This window comes from Drosophila obscura, unplaced genomic scaffold, assembly GCF_018151105.1.
Source record: "Drosophila obscura isolate BZ-5 IFL unplaced genomic scaffold, ASM1815110v1 contig_170, whole genome shotgun sequence".
NCBI classification, from domain to species: Eukaryota; Metazoa; Arthropoda; class Insecta; order Diptera; family Drosophilidae; genus Drosophila; species Drosophila obscura.
This window is the reverse complement of record NW_024542758.1, coordinates 939,397-954,943: the sequence shown is the minus strand read 5'-3', so window position 1 is coordinate 954,943 and position 15,547 is coordinate 939,397. Positions and strand designations below refer to the sequence as shown.

At 47.4% G+C, this 15,547-nt stretch overlaps 3 protein-coding genes and 2 non-coding genes across 6 annotated transcripts; all 5 read left to right on the top strand.

Moving 5' to 3' along the window:
• The first annotated feature begins 329 nt into the window (after positions 1–329).
• LOC111070575 lies at positions 330–7,459 on the top strand. The gene is made up of 5 exons (XM_022361235.2): positions 330–665; positions 6,018–6,208; positions 6,375–6,532; positions 6,650–6,833; positions 6,898–7,459. The coding sequence occupies exons 1-5, from the start codon at positions 630–632 to the stop codon at positions 7,079–7,081; spliced, it is 753 nt and encodes a 250-aa protein (XP_022216927.1). The 5' UTR covers positions 330–629; the 3' UTR covers positions 7,082–7,459.
• A 260-nt stretch (positions 7,460–7,719) lies between these two features.
• LOC111070583 (serine/arginine repetitive matrix protein 1) lies at positions 7,720–11,906 on the top strand. Of its 2 annotated transcripts, none has more exons than XM_022361245.2 (5): positions 7,720–7,812; positions 7,890–8,139; positions 8,227–9,485; positions 9,602–10,245; positions 10,313–11,906. In XM_022361245.2, the coding sequence occupies exons 2-5, from the start codon at positions 8,128–8,130 to the stop codon at positions 11,347–11,349; spliced, it is 2,952 nt and encodes a 983-aa protein (XP_022216937.2). In that variant the 5' UTR covers positions 7,720–7,812; positions 7,890–8,127; the 3' UTR covers positions 11,350–11,906. The 2 variants fall into 2 exon arrangements, with proteins under 2 accessions (XP_022216937.2, XP_022216936.2); XM_022361244.2 differs by having other exon boundaries at positions 7,745–7,812; positions 7,859–8,139.
• Positions 11,907–12,534: 628 nt separating this feature from the next.
• On the top strand, positions 12,535–14,408 carry LOC111070563 (40S ribosomal protein S4). Its single transcript, XM_022361216.2, has 6 exons — positions 12,535–12,598; positions 12,833–12,868; positions 12,987–13,245; positions 13,311–13,408; positions 13,641–13,812; positions 14,046–14,408. Exons 2-6 carry the CDS (start codon positions 12,866–12,868, stop codon positions 14,297–14,299), a joined length of 786 nt encoding a protein of 261 aa, XP_022216908.2. The 5' UTR covers positions 12,535–12,598; positions 12,833–12,865; the 3' UTR covers positions 14,300–14,408.
• Positions 13,433–13,576, top strand: LOC121403917. The gene has a single exon (XR_005967558.1). It is a non-coding gene; the product is annotated as a small nucleolar RNA psi28S-3327 (small nucleolar RNA).
• Positions 13,840–13,984, top strand: LOC121403918. The gene has a single exon (XR_005967559.1). It is a non-coding gene; the product is annotated as a small nucleolar RNA psi28S-3327 (small nucleolar RNA).
• Positions 14,409–15,547: the final 1,139 nt, after the last annotated feature.

Below are 15,547 nucleotides of genomic sequence, written 5' to 3'. Positions count from 1 at the left end.
CTGTGCTGCTGTTGCGTATTCAGCGTTTGCATGTGCTGCTGCGACTGCGTTCTACGCGGCCCAGCTCCAGTGCCACCCCCACTGCCTCCGCTGCCACCATCTCCGATACCACGAATAGAGGCAACAGCAGCAGCAGCAGTATCTGGTGGCGGTGGTGGTGGTACGACAGCAACAGGTTACGACGAGCCAATGCGATGCGATGCCACAGCAAGCGGCAGAGGCCAAGCCAGCTGCGCCGGCGCAGTCGCTGCTACTGCTGCTGCTGCCACTGCTGTTGCCGTTGCCGTCGCCAAGACGACACCTTAAGGAATGGTAAACGTTACCTGGTCCGTCAGTTCAAGTTGAGCGCTCGAGTTGGCCGGTTGTCAGAGACGCGTGTTACCAAAAAGATACCCCCAAGGCGGCAGTAGCAAGGCTTACACCACTCAGAGTCTGAGTTTTGTGTTGTTTCGTTTCTTTCTGGCAGAACGATACGATTCTGTGTAGTTTCCCATCGTACGTGAAGTGTTTGTGTGCAAAGCCAATCCAATAAAGTCGCAAAGAGACCGAGTCACAAGTGCCCCCAAAAGTACAGCCAATAAACCAACAACAACCAACACATACACCCAACAACAACACACAGCTACAAAATGGAATACCGGTGCTTTAGTAGAAGTTCTGTCAAAGTAAGTGACCCCAATAAGCACTAAAAAAATAAAATAAAATAAAATAAAAGAAATACCTCGAGAGGCTAAAGAAGCTGAAGAAGCGCCCACCAACAGGAGAAGCAGCTGCAAGATCTCTTACACTTCTCTCTTACACTTTATTGTTGTTGTTGTTGTTGCTGTCGTATTTTGCTTTTGCTTGAACTTGGCATTGTTCTCTGGAGTCGTCGCCGTTGCCGTTGCCGCTGCCATCGCTGCTGGTCGGTGGGTTTGTTCCTTTTTCGAAACCAGTATGGCATTAAAAAACTTATATAGCTGTGTGTGCACATCCATCCCATATGTGTTTCTATATGTGTACTCTCGAGCAAGAGTGCAGCAGTCAGCAGTCGGCGACGGCGGCGGCGGGCCCAACCCACAGCCAGGCAACACCTTCGGTGGTCCACTAAGTGCCTGGAATGGCATGGGATGGGTTCGGCTTGAGCTGGGTTGGGCCGGGTTCTCCTCAGGAATTCATTCTCCACTGGCTCCGCTTCAGGTTCGATTCGCCCATTTCGACCTATTTCCTTGGCCAAGAGTGGCGAGCGGCCCAATCACTCGATGGAATTAGCACCTTTCTTTGACTTTCTTTTTGCAGTCTTCTGCTGCTTTTGGCCTTAACGAATTTTTAATGAATTTGCTTTGGCCAAATAACTTTTACTAGGCTTCTTGCCGGCCGCATATGAGCATGGTATGTCTGAGTGTGTCCCCCCCCCCATGTGTTTGGCAGTCGACTCACGTTTCAGCCTGGCACTGAAATTGGCCAGAAAACCGTGTGGGCTGGTCATGAGCCCTGCTGATATATGGCATTACTTTGTGGGCTCTGGCTCCGGCTCCGGCTGCGGCTCGAAAGCCTAAGGAATGTTGGGAGGAGATTGTGAGGATCGTGGGCGAGCCATAGAAATGGAACCGCATTTTGCTGTGAGCATTAAAATGCTGCTCCATAGAAATATCCCAAAAGAATTTCCAAATCTCTCAACTTGTTTCGCTGTGAACTTGACCCACAAAAATGCTAATCAAGGAAGCAAACGTAGAAAGCAAAAACATGGCTCCGCCTCCGCTTCGCTTAATCTCATTCCATTGGGGGGGGATCGGATCGAATTATGTTGATTTCTTTGAGCCGATTTGACGTGGTGTGTGCCCCCGATTAATGAGTGTCTGTTTGCCTCTGAGAGAGAATTTCATTTTGCTTGGCTCACGCACGAGTCTGTCGGAAATTTAATCATCTTGTCCGGTAGCCCCCCTACCAGACGACGATGATTCAAAACGAATTCCCAGAGCAAACCCTAACCGTTGAGAGCTGGCCCGCGGGGCCAAAAGTAAAATAAAGAAAGAAAGAAAAAACTTTATAAAAAGTAGGCTAAATATATTCATACTTTGATTTTTTATGGGTTGTTTGCTGGCTGAGAGCCGGTCCCTCGGCTCGCTCACTCGCACACAGGTAGAAAGATTCTCATTCATGCGTGTCACCTCTTGGTTGCTGCCTGGAATGGCATGGCATGGCATGGCATGGCATGGAACAACCCAACCTTAAAGAGCCACCAACAGGCAGCAGTCAGCAGTGGGGGGCACGGCTACGGGTATGCGTAAATATATAACTATTTTCAAAACGGCATTATAAACTGTAAAAACAAAAGAGTTCTGTTCTGGGTCAAGTATTTCCCCCCATTTTGATTGGCAGTTGGCTGACACCACTGAGGGACCAAAAATTGTCATAAATTTGTGTTAATTGCCTGCTTAATGTAGCGCCAAACACTAACAGTACTTCCCTCCAGTCGCCTCCAGATATAATGATGCAAATTATCCAGTGAAACTTCAACCCAACAAAAAAAAACACAAAAAAACAAAACAAAATAAAAATAAATTCAGGGGAGGGGAGGGCGTAATGAGTAAAAGTGTTAGGGGGGGAGATGCTTCAGTTCGGTTCTAGTTTTGGGCAGCGAAATTTTGTTAGCCCCGTTTCCACGCGCCATTCCTCCCACACATCCCACGCTCTCTGGACAATGGCCGCCGCCGCGCATGCGAAGTGGCAGGCAGCCCAAAAATGAAAGCGCCGCTGTCATCGCTTTTGGGGGAGGGATTGAGACGAAGCCAGAGGCAGCAGAGTCGAAGGAGTCCATGCACTTGCCTCTTGTCTCTTTCTAGCGGTGGCCCCCAGGCCCCAATGCTTTTGTTGTTGTTGTTTTTGTGTGGTCTGGGGTCTGGGAAAACGTGATCTGCATAGCGGCTATGGCTATGTTGCGGATGGGACAAGAGACCAGAAAAAAAACCCATTGAAAGTTTTGTCGCTTCGGGGTTATCACGGCCTGCGCTTTGTTGTTCTGTCGCGGAACGGAAAAAAGCAATAACGAACGGGTCTAATGCGCAACGGTGCTGAGAACCGACATTAGCAGAGATCACAATCGATCGATAACATGTTCCACAGGGTTGCTATGGGATGCCGATGCCTGGCACACGCTGTGGTGTGGTGTGGTGTGGTCCTGTTTTGAGTCTGACTGCAGCAACAACTGATTGGATTGGATTGGATTGGCCAAGCTTTTCATCAACTTTTCCTGACCAACTGGTCCACAATCACAAACAAAGGCCTTTGGGAAATTGTGTCAGTCAAGCAAAGCCAACAATTCTCTCTCAATTCGTTTCAATCACAATACATTATCACTGACATCCATTGAGAGAATGTGGAACTCACCAGACAACAACCACCAGAACGGGGTGGGGGGAGGAGCACGCGAGAGGAGGTGGCCAGTGGCAGATCGAAAGACCAGAGACCCGAGGCTGTAGGCTACGCTTATCAATAAAAACCAGTTCCAAGACTCATTGCGTGCAACGGTCTCACAGTCACACAGTCACAGTCAAAGTCACAGTTTGTCGTCTGTCTGTCCGTCTGTCTTCTGGCTATTTGTAAGCTGTCAATAAATCTGTGTCGACATTGACTTGCCGGGTGCTTTCCCAAAAATAACCAAAACTAAACCAAACCAATTTTCACTTGTGTATTTTAGACATTAATTTTCATTTATTACTAAAGTCCAATGTTTGTTTATGCGCCTCGAAACATGCTCCAGGGGCCATCCATGACGACGACTTGGTTTGGGCTCCGGCTTGGTTGTGTGTGTGTGTGTGTGTGTGTGTTAGAGGGAGAGCCAGAACCGCCAAAGAGAGAGAATTGAGACAAGCCAGAGAGAGAGATGGAGATGTGGGTCGTTAACCTCGTTATAACGGCACCTGTGATACACGAACAGCGGAGCGGCGGCGCGGCGGCGCTGCTCTTGACAGTTTTGCTCGTCGCTTTGTCTCAATTTTTTTTTTGCCATGTCGTAGCTGGAGTCTGATTCTTTCTAGCCTTCGACAATAGCAGCAGCCAGCTACATTTAGTGCAGGTCTCTTGCCGCTGGCTCCCTGCCTGTACGGAGTACGGTGTGAATGAGTGTTATGTAAGCAGCCTAATGACGAAGCCTCTCAAATTGTCTCCGAAGCATCGTCAATGGTCAATGGGTTTTTGATTAATGAATGATTTGCTGATTTTTCAAAGCTCATATATTATTTGCATTTATTTGTGATTATATTTTTGTGTGTTTGGTACAGTCACGCCGCGCAATCACTTCAACGAACCAAACGAAACCCCCGAAGACAACGGCTACTTAAGAAAGTTGCCTCATTAGGAGGAGAGGGCGAGGGAGAGGGCTCGTCAAGAGCGACCCAATCAAGATGGCAATTACCAAGTAAAAATACTCTGTACATTCATTTTGTGACAGGTTCAAATGGCAATGGCTTGGGCTTGGTACCGGGTGGGGGGCTACATTTGCTTTAATGTCGAATTAAGAGAGGAGAGACCAGACAAGTCAGACGGACCGACCAAATGACAATGGGCAAGAAAAGCGCGTTTAATGAGCCAACGACAAACTACGGCACAGAATTTGGACAAAAGGCCAAATGCAGACAGAGAGACAGACACGACACTCGGGTTCAGTGCAGGGCTACCTACAGGCGGTGAGAGTGGACCCTCCACTCTCTGTCTCGTCTCGTCTCTCTTTCTCTCTGTCACACGATCTCCGCCGCCCGCTCTCTACCTCTCTGGCGGCACGAAGCAAGTTCATTAATTTCTTGTAATGAATGTGAAAAGAATTAAATAATAGAATTTCGCTTTCATTTATTTTTCCCACCAGCGAACCAACACACGCAATGACCATTATGATGGCCCCACAAACATTTCGTTTTTTTTTTATCAAATTTTTGTTGAACTGAAAAGAAAGTTTGTGTTTTGTTGGTCACAACTTACAAAATGTGCGAACAAACCATCCCACCATCCCACCAGCCCAAAGAAAACAAAACAATACAATACGTACTCATAACTGAATGGAAAATATTTATATCAATTAAAAAAGCAACGAACGAATGAATATTTACGGTATTTTCTTCATCGAGCAATCGGACAAAGGCCCGAGATGGCACGTTACGACCTGTCCTGTCCGATTATTTTATTTTATTTTATTTTATTTCTTCGCATCATGATGTCGTACGTGCAGCGATTTTCTCAGAGAGAAAAATTGCATGGCAAATTTTTGTGCTGCAATTTTAATTCAATCGAAACTGGTTTTCGGCTCTGACTGGGCTGCTGCCGCCTGCCTGCCTGCCACTTGATCAGCAAAAAAATCTGCACAGAGAAAGTGAAAGAAAACACAAGCAAGCGGGGCACATAAAAAAAAAATGCTATACTATACTGCAAGAAGAGGCAATAAAAAGTTCAGACCATATTAGAAGTCAGCTTTACATGCGGTTGAAAAATGTATTAACATTTCTTCTTGTCTTGTCTTGTTTTTTCTTGGCTTGCCTTGTCTTCTGCTCTCTCGTGGCAGCTGTCCGATTTGAATTTCTTCTTTTGTTTTTACTTTCACGTACGGACGGGGGCGATGGCTGTGGCTGGGCTGTGGTTGCGGATGGTTATTTATGAGCTTAATTAATTTGTTTATGGATTTCGAGTCTAAGCGGGTCAAGTATGTGAAAATAGAAACTTTTCATCAGCGCAGGGCCCCCGCCATATACATAACAGTCAAGAAACTCTTATAACTGGCTTTCGGTCTGCAGTTGGCGCACGTTCTTAGAACTCTGAAAAAGTTCCCCCGCAGAGTCAGAAGCTAGCCATGGTCAGGGTCGTGAGTTCAGCGGCAAAAACATAAAACATGTTACAACACCTCAAGCAAAGTTTTACAACAGACCCCAGAACCCGGTTGGGACTGTGCTTTTGCATGACGCAGCGACTCAGCATTGGCATGCCGTTATGCACAGGGGTCTGGTCTAATGTTCAAGTCTAACCTATCGATATCTCTTGTGTATTTGCAGCACCTAACGGCACTCTGCGTCATCAGTATTGCACTCACATGCGCCAATGCGGCGTTATGGCCCAGCTACAGCAGCAGCGACGATGCGCCTGCAAGCAGATGCGCCGGAGGGCGTGGACTGAAATATCTATCCGGCGATGCGCTCACGGATTCGCTAGACTGTTTGGGACCCAACAATGCGCCATACCCCAGGTTAGTCACAGGCTAAGTGAGTGACTGAGTGAGTGAGTCACTTAACGGTGGTCAAATTGGCCCGATCGTAGCATTGGGAAAAACTTTCTTTTCTAACGCCTCTTCTGCTTTGACTGCTCCCCATCCCCATCCCACTACCACTACCATTCCCCATTTGCATTTGCAGTGCGGCCGTTGCGCGCACATTCTCCAACTGGAACGGAAATTCGCGTCGTGGACGCCAGAGCAAATTGCCCGCCACTCTGGATCCCGCAGTGACCACGAGTGCACTTTTGAGGGCCTACGATGAGGTAAACAATGAGGCTATCGGAAGCAATCGTTATGGTAAGTCGGTCAGGCTAATGGACGTTGTGGTGTGGTGTGGCCGCAATTGATAGACCGCACAACTGATGTGATTGATTGAGCGACTGATTATCTGATTGTCTGATTGTCTTTACGCAGGTCGTTCCCTGAAGAATGCCTCGCCGGCGCATCAGTGCAAGAGCGATACACCGGCGCGACTGTGCAAGACGCGCTACAACACCACGGCACCCATGTATGGCGTCAGTTTGACTTCTGGCCAGCCGGTCACCATAGTTCAGAAGTTCCCCGATCTCCTGCAACAAGTCGTCTTCGAAGTGTGCGAGTGAGTAGCTGTTCCCAGCCATCAGTACCACTGATATCTAGCTCTTGCTCTCGTCCAAACACAGATCCTCTGAATGTGATGTGGTTCGCGGCGAGTGTACGCAAACCTATGTGCCCTACCTGTTCCTGGTCATTCCCCTGGGCCCAGTGACGCTAACCGGCCAGGACTATGTGCTCGTGGAGAGCGGATGCGTCTGCAAGCCGAAGTACTCGACGGGCGCCGCCCAGGAGCCAAACATGATACCGTAGGTCTTGGCGAGTACTGGCAGTACTACCCACCCACTAGGAACACAAACAGCAACCAAAAGAACTGAGCGAGTTTTGGGTCGAAGCTGAGCAGCGGCTGGCTGGCTAAATTAATATGTACTTAAACGAGGAATTATTTTTTGTAGCGAAATCAATTTTGCAAATGTTATTTAATGTTTTTCCAATCCCCCATATCCTCCTATATCTTCTCAACACTCTCAGCTGTATAAAATTGAAATGCAAATTTTGCTCGAAAAATAATCAAATGCTAATCTTAAGTTTACATTTAAACAAAATTAAATTAATGCACTCGTGCGTTTATAGTTTGTATTTATTAGAGCCCCTAAATAAAAAGCATTCGTTTCGAAATGTCAATATAAATATGGATATTTTTGTGGGGATAATATCAACTGAATGTTCGGCTTACAGCCCGAGAAACATTGTCAAGGCAGCATTTGTACTGAAGTAATAACTGTTTCCGATAACGAAACCCATTTTCTGTAAGGTGGACCATTTTTTCAAAGTGTAGTTTTGTTGCTGTTCCAAAACAGATACTTAACCGCCGATATCAACTTATCGCACACAAATATCGATATCGCAATTTTCGATTATTTGATATATCTCTAACATTCGCAGTTTGTTCTGCCTCTGCCACCACTGGCGCAGACCGTTTTCACGCATATATTTTATTTCGCGAAGAAAAATTACAAGCCGAAAACAAGCAAAACGTAATTGTAAGTAATCGCGAGAGGTGCAATTAGCCAATAACGAAGAGCACAGGTTTTTCGCCGCATTAGTTTTCCATCAAAAGCAATTAAAGCGCAACGCATCCCAACCCCCGGCCATCCTTAAACGCACACACACACCGAAAACGACGCTGCATGTGTGCGTGTGTATAGACAATTGTCTTGCGTGGTGCCGGGTTACATATTTTTATTGAATTTTTCTCGTGGGCCTGCCAAAACAAATGTGCATGCAGTAGAAGGGCCACAAATTGGCGGCAGCTTAAATAAAACCCCGTAAACACAGAGAAAAAACACGGTCTAGGAATGATGTTCACGGTAAGTGTGATGGTGTGTGTGTGATGCTCTGAACGCAATGCAATCGATAAGAGCCTTTTCTTTTGGAACGCCCTTTACCTCGTTTAGGGCACCAACCAGCAGCAGGACACTCGGTTCAGCGACAAGGAAAAGAAACTTATGAAACAAATGAAGTTCGGCGACTGCCTGAGCAAGCGCGTGGACATGTCCAAGGTGAAGCTGGACGTGCTGCGGCCGTGGATCAGCAAGAAAATCACCGACATTCTCAACATCGAGGACGATGTTGTGGTGGAGTTTGTATACAACCAGCTGGAGGAGGAGAAGTATCCATGTCCCAAGAAAATGCAAATAAATATGACGGGATTCCTCAATGGGAAAAATGCCCGCCAGTTTATGGGCGAACTGTGGGCTCTGCTGCTCTCGGCCCAGGACAGTGACTCTGGCATCCCGGCTGAGTTCATACAGCAAAAAAAGGATGAGATACTCAAGCGCGAGGAGGAGCTACAGCAACGCCAGCGTGACCGATCCCGCTCACGTTCTCGCTCTTCGCGCGGCAACTCCCGGCGTGACCGTCAGCGGGATCGATCTCCAAATGGTGGCAAATCCAAGTCCCGCTCCCGTTCGCGCTCTGCGAAGCCAGCCAACAATGGCTCGGTACCAAGTGCCGCCCGTGAGGCAGCAGCCAATGCAGCGGCTCGGATTCGCAAGCGCGGCGGCTCACCCTCGGCCGCCCGTCCTGCCTCCAGGGAGCGGCGACCCAGCCGTCGACCGCGTTCCCGCTCTCGCCAGAAGACGCGCTCTGGCTCGCGAGCGTCTGCCAAAAAGGCAGCCTCCTCGGACCCACCACCAACCAAGGCTGTCAACGGACGTCACTCGGCGGGGGACAAGTCGCCCGTACAGCCCAAGGGCAAAAAGTCGCGCTCACGCTCCAGATCGCGTTCCCCACGCAGCCGCTCTAGATCCAACGGCAAGCGTTCCCGTTCCCGCAGCTCCTCGCCCCGCAGTCGACGACGTGGCCGCTCCAGCAGCATTTCCCTGTCCCCCGAACGCAATCAGGATCAGTTCGAGCATCGTCGCAACAAGAACAGTGTCCAGAACAAACGTCAGTATCGCAATAATCGCGGCGACTCGGCCAGCTCCATGGAGCGGGGCAATGACCGTGGACGCCAGTTTGGTGGCGGCGGCGGAGGAGGAGGCGGCCGCCGAGGCAGGCGCTTTTCACCACGCGGTGGTAACCGCAGTCCCATGCGTCAGGATAATGGTGGAGGCGGCGGCGGTGGACGTTTCCAGCGCTCCAATTCGAGACGTCGCTCACGTTCCCGTCGACTCTCCCGTTCTCCCATGCGATACTCTCGGTCTCCCAGGCGGTAAGTGTCAAAAAAGCAACTGAAATTCAGTCGTAGCATCCACTCGCTCAGTTGAGAGTTGCATCAGAAAATTAATTAATAATGGTGGCCATTTCTTTCTCGTTCAATCCAAACAGATTTAACAATCGCCGTCGGTCGCCCATGATGCACTATCGGGGTGGAGGTGGTCGTGGCGGTGGACGCGGCGGCGGCGGCGGTGGTGGTGGTGGTGGCGGTGGTCATCGCCAGATGTGGCAGCATCGCGGCGGATCACCAAACATGCGTGGAGGCGGTCGCATCCACTGGCAGGCGAGATACAGCCCCGGCGGCGGTGGTGGTGGACGAGGTGGCGGCGGCGGCATGGGGCGCTTCGATCGTCGCCAGTCACCGCACCAGAATCGCTACAACCGGGATCATCGGCCATCGGACGCACAGGGACAGCCGTTCCGGAAATTTTCACCCCATTCTGGGCCGGGTCGTCGCTTTTCCTCGCCGCAGCGCCGCAACTCGCGCGATCGTCGCCCGAATTCTCGGGAACGTCGCAGCTCACCGGGGGGCCATGTCAATCGCTGGGACAATCCGCCACCGGCCAGGCATCGACGATCCACGTCGGAGAGCTCTGCAGAGCCGGCTGGACGGCAGCAGCGACAGCGCAGTGCCAGTCCCGCTGAGAAACGTGGACGCAGTCGTAGTCGCAGCCATGAGAGGAGTCGCAGTCATGTGAGGAGCCGCAGCCGCTCCAGTCCGCGACCAAGCCGCAAGCGAGACAGTCCTATTGCTGGTAAGTCCCTGGATAGGTTTGCTCCATTTGGCAAGGGAATAATACATGGACATTGGGTTCTCCACAGAGCGTTCTTCGGTGGAGTTCAGCGGCCCGGCCGTCAACACTATCGATCTCTGTCGCGAGGAGCAGCAGCACCAGCAGCGTAAATCCAATCCAGAGACGCTCAAGGTCGTCGAGCAGCCAGCAGCAGTAGCAGCAACAGTACGCAGCACTTATGCCAGTCTGTCCCGCACTCCATCACCGTTCCTTAAACCGCACGAGCGTTCGGCCGCCGCTTTATCAGCCGCTGCCGCCACCGTCTCCGTATCCAAGGCTGTTCCAAAGAAATCCCGCAGGAGTCAAAGCAGCAGCTCCGACAGCAGCGCCGACAGTGATGACAGTGACGATCCGCCGGCGCGCCGCAAGATCCAGCAAAAGAAGCTGCCAGCTCCCGTGGAGGTGGCCAAGTCACAGTCAAAGTCGAAATCGCAACGCAGCTCGGACACCTCCAGCAGCAGCGACCAGAGCGACGATGACAACTCGAGCATCGACGATAAGTTGAAAAAGAAGAAGCATCAGCAGCAGCAACAACAGAAAGTGGCGGCCGTCAAGCTGGACAAACGTCGCTCGGACAAGAAACTCAAGCGGCCCACCTCCAGTGCAGAGGAATCTACGGGCGTTGAAGTGGAGGCGGCAAGACCAGGCAGCAGTCGCAAGCGTAGCCATAAGAAACCCCGACGAGATGAGGGCGGCGATGTGAGCGATTCTGAGGAGGAGAATGCGCCCAAAAAGAAGCGCAAGAAGTCCAAGAAGGCGGCGGACACATCCGACAGCGACTCTGAGGACTCGTCCAAGAAGAAGAAGCATAAGAAACACAAAAAACACAGCAAGAAAAGCAAAAAACACAAGAAGCATAAGAGGAAGAGCAGCGGAGGAAAGACTCGCCCGGACACAAGCTCCCAAGGCAGCAGCGACGAGGAGGAGCAGTCGGGATTGGCGCCAAAGCGCAATGGGAAACTGCCGCTGCTGCTCGCTGGCGGCACCGGCCCGGGGGGCATTAACGAAGATCTGGAGAAACAATTGCGGGAGCGCGCATTGAAATCCATGAAGAAGTTGGACTGAACCACACACACAGACTATACGAAAATGATTGCCCATAACCAGACATACAGACACCCTGGATGCACTCAATCACACACGCACGCACTCACACAGTTGGAAAACTCCTTAGCCCACATAGAACAGACAGACGTACGTAGCCATTAAAATTATAAAAAACTACATTTACATTTACACCAACTAAACATTCATTGATTGTATACATTGTATTTCTTAAAATGTATTTCATACCTTTAAGTTCTTTGCCTAAAAAAAAAAAAACAGAATAGCTACTATAAAACCACGCGAACATTAAGCAAATGAATACAATTTGTATTATGTACAAACAAAACATAAAAAAAAACATTAAAATAATAACCTATAAACGATATATAGCCCCCAAGTGGTTTTATAAACGAAAGAAAAGAAAAGATCCATTCGGCAATTTGTAATGTTGCCTCAGTTTAATTTATAAGTAGGTTTTACAAATGTAATTATTAATGCCTGAATCAAGAAAAGTGTGTTTGAGAGAGCATTAACTATTGAGAAATAAACACAAATGTAAAATTATTACAAGTCTTGGCACGCCATAACATAAGGGCGAAAACTTAACATAACATAAGGCGAAATCATAACATAAGGCGAAATCATATCTAACAGGCCACAAAAACTCGTGAAAAATGAAGAAGAAAAAAACTCGTCAAAAATGAAGAAGAAGAAGAAAAACCTCAGCCGAAAATTTTTCCGCGGTATTTTTTGTGCGCTAAATGAGTTTGGCGGTCATTTTCAAAAGCATATTAATATATGCAAAAATAAATATTTTACTTGATTTCTTTTGTCGAGTGTGACTGGAACCTCAGAAACCGAGAAAGGAAAATAGCTTAGCCCCGCTCTATTTAATCAGGTTACCGAAAACTTGTATTTTTGGTATAAATTAAACGCCGATAAGTTTTTCTTATCGCACAAAAGTACCGATACTTTTTAGGTTACCCTGTGCTTCGATATGAAGAATCCGATTTCGCTTATTTATTTTATATATATAATCATATGACGTAAAGCAACAAAAAATAGTGTCAATTTGCTTAGAGTTCTGAAAAATACTCACGCTGATGATATATGATGCAAGCAAATGTACCCATATTCAGATTGCAGCTGTTCAAAAAAAATATCACCTTCAAATATATTGTCAACAAAAAATATATATCGATAGATTGATATATCAACATATTTCACATCCCTGACTTCCTTTTCCTGTTGTATTGCAAGACGGACGGTACGTGTAAAAATTAATTTGCTTATAATTCGGCCATCACTGTATATTATTGTACAATGACAAATAAACTGGGCAGCCAACGGGCCACCCCAATTAAGAGTGACAGTATGCAGAAATATAAGCCGAGTGAATCGTGTGTGTTGGAGCGGCTTTTAGCGGCTCAACTTGCAAGCCGACAATACAATTAAAGTGTACACACAAAGATAGCTAAAAGTTTCATTCATCTATTTTCAGTGAACGCCCGCACAATATATTGAATCGTAAAAGATGGTAAGCATCGCTGGCAGCTGATGTGCAGGCTAAACAAATGGATTGAGTGAAATCTTGTTTGGGCTGCCCACCGCCGAATTGAGTTCCACTGTATTAACTTGTAGGAATTGTTTTACAGGCGCGTGGCCCTAAGAAGCATTTGAAGCGTTTAGCCGCACCCAAGGCATGGATGTTGGACAAACTTGGGGGAGCCTTCGCCCCACGTCCCTCGACCGGCCCACACAAGCTGCGCGAGTCGCTGCCTCTGCTGATCTTCTTGAGAAATCGTCTCAAGTACGCCCTGAACGGTGCTGAGGTGACCAAGATTGTCATGCAGCGTCTGGTCAAGGTTGACGGAAAGGTTCGCACCGATCCCACCTACCCAGCTGGCTTCATGGGTAAGTTCTGACCGGAGATTTCAAACTGGATTTGTATGCTAAAAGTTTCTTCTCCACTTCCATAGATGTCATCACCCTCGAGAAGACCGGTGAGTTCTTCCGTCTGGTGTACGACGTGAAGGGACGTTTCACCATTCACCGCATCTCCGCCGAGGAGGCCAAGGTGAGTTGTCAACAGGAGGAAAGATATTTGGCTTTATCGAAGACCGATTTATGTCGTTTTGCCATACGTTCATTGGTTCAAAATGAAGCCCAAAGCAATTTTTGTTACGACGGTCACTGACCTGTGCATTTCACAGCCATTTCAGTAACTTTACGTGCAATTACATTCAATTTGAAATCCATCTACGAGTGAAAGTAACTAAATGTACGATTGTCATGTTCTTCTTTTGCAGTACAAGCTGTGCAAGGTCAAGAAGAATCAGCTGGGAGCCAAGGGTGTTCCATTCCTGGTCACGCACGACGGTCGCACCATCCGCTACCCCGATCCTCTGATCCATGCCTACGACACCGTGCAGGTTGACATTGCCTCTGGCAAGATCACCGACTACATCAAGTTCGATTCGGGTAAGAGTCTGCGTGAGCAACAATCCTCCCTTGGCTGGTTCGAAGACCACAAAGCGCTCAAATTTCCAAGCTGCGTGGTTCAAATACAAAGCCAAAAGCAATTTTTGTTACGACGGTCACTGATCTGAGCATTCCACAGCCGTTTCAGTAACTCTTACGTGCAATTACATTTCCATTATGCATTGCGTATTTAGTTGAAAACTAATCGGAGGTATTTTTCATTCCATTTACAGGCAATCTGTGCATGATCACCGGAGGCAGGAATTTGGGACGTGTTGGCACCGTTGTCAACCGTGAGCGTCATCCCGGATCCTTCGATATTGTGCACATCAAGGACTCGCAGGGTCATGTGTTTGCCACCCGTTTGACCAACGTGTTCATCATTGGCAAGGGCAGCAAGCCCTACATCTCTCTGCCAAAGGGCAAGGGTGTCAAGCTGAGCATTTCGGAGGAGCGCGACAAGCGTCTGGCCGCCAAGACCCACTAAACAAAATAAGAGCGAATGCTGGATAGGGGACAGGGAGTAATGAGGATTTTTACCTTTTAGCAGAACTCTGTACGTTAAGCTACGGAATTACAAACCAAGAACGTAAAAACCATGTGTTTTCTTTAAAGTGTCTGAACCACCTTGGATGTGTTCTCCAATCCAATCCCTTACAAATTTATATTATTATATTCCGAGCAGGCCGAAAGTTGGAAAAAAAAAAATTTACCAAATCTGTGGAAAATGTATTCATCAATTGGATAAAACTATATGTTCAGAGCTGAGAGCTTGCTAGTAATAATATTAGGCCGCATTATTTAAATATATATGATTTTTGATCATAGACGGAGGACGAATATTATCAGATTTTGCTTTTGCTTGCAAGTTTATAGCCTTTTCACACTGGGGACCATCCACCATCCATTTCTGGGATGGTCCGTAAGGTTTTGCCGTTCCGAAAATTTCCCAGTTATTCCACCATCCATCTGGGATGTTCCTAATTCTCACGTTTCAGTGCGGTATTTTTTCGATAATTGTCAAATGCAACCATATTTCACAACAAAAAATCGGAGATCACTACGAAAATGTAAACAATGACAGACCGGAAAATATAAAAATAAAAGAAAATAACCCCATCAGATCTCACAAAGCACGCAAAAAATAAAAAATATCAAATATCAGCTGCAGGTGGTTTTATTTCGATGTGACATCCATCTTATAGCCTTTTTACACTGGGCGTCTGCTATCGATATCGGAATAGACGCAATGAAGCAGAAAAGGCGTTTACATTGGAAGACGCGCGTCTTGAATTTTGTTTTGGGTGCTTGATGACAAGGAAAGTAAACAAATTTTGAGAAATCAACAGAATTATGCAAGACGACAAGAAAATGGACGAAAGAGAATTGATTCTTATATTTATTTATTATTTTCAGACATTTCTTTGTAGAGCTTGTGGGAGTTCTTCTTAAAATTATGAAAACCATCGAAGTTCGTCTCCAGCAGTGTCATAATGGCATCAGGGGATCACAAAAATGTCGTATGATAATAATACAATCAGTTTCAAGTATTTTATTTCATGATTTTATGTATATTTTCACCTTTTTGCACAACCATTCATTTTAGCGCCAAAATTTGATTTTTTAACTACAAGTTTTTGTTGTTCTTAGAGGTGATAGTTGCGCTGATAGGCAGAAAAGTGCAAAAATGTGCAGTTAAGCGCAAAAGCAATCGAATATATCGAATAGACGCACA

Excerpts from the sequence above, each read along its gene's own strand:
- LOC111070583 (XM_022361245.2), top strand. Across the intron at positions 9,486-9,601 it reads TACTCTCGGTCTCCCAGGCG|ATTTAACAATCGCCGTCGGT; the intron begins GTAAGTGTCAAA and ends CAATCCAAACAG. Across the intron at positions 10,246-10,312 it reads GCGAGACAGTCCTATTGCTG|AGCGTTCTTCGGTGGAGTTC; the intron begins GTAAGTCCCTGG and ends GGTTCTCCACAG.
- LOC111070563 (XM_022361216.2), top strand. Across the intron at positions 13,246-13,310 it reads CTACCCAGCTGGCTTCATGG|ATGTCATCACCCTCGAGAAG; the intron begins GTAAGTTCTGAC and ends CCACTTCCATAG. Across the intron at positions 13,813-14,045 it reads CTACATCAAGTTCGATTCGG|GCAATCTGTGCATGATCACC; the intron begins GTAAGAGTCTGC and ends TTCCATTTACAG.
- LOC111070575 (XM_022361235.2), top strand. The coding sequence starts at position 630 with ATGGAATACCGGTGCTTTAGTAGAAGTTCTGTCAAA. Across the intron at positions 6,209-6,374 it reads AACAATGCGCCATACCCCAG|TGCGGCCGTTGCGCGCACAT; the intron begins GTTAGTCACAGG and ends TTGCATTTGCAG. Across the intron at positions 6,834-6,897 it reads GTCGTCTTCGAAGTGTGCGA|ATCCTCTGAATGTGATGTGG; the intron begins GTGAGTAGCTGT and ends GTCCAAACACAG.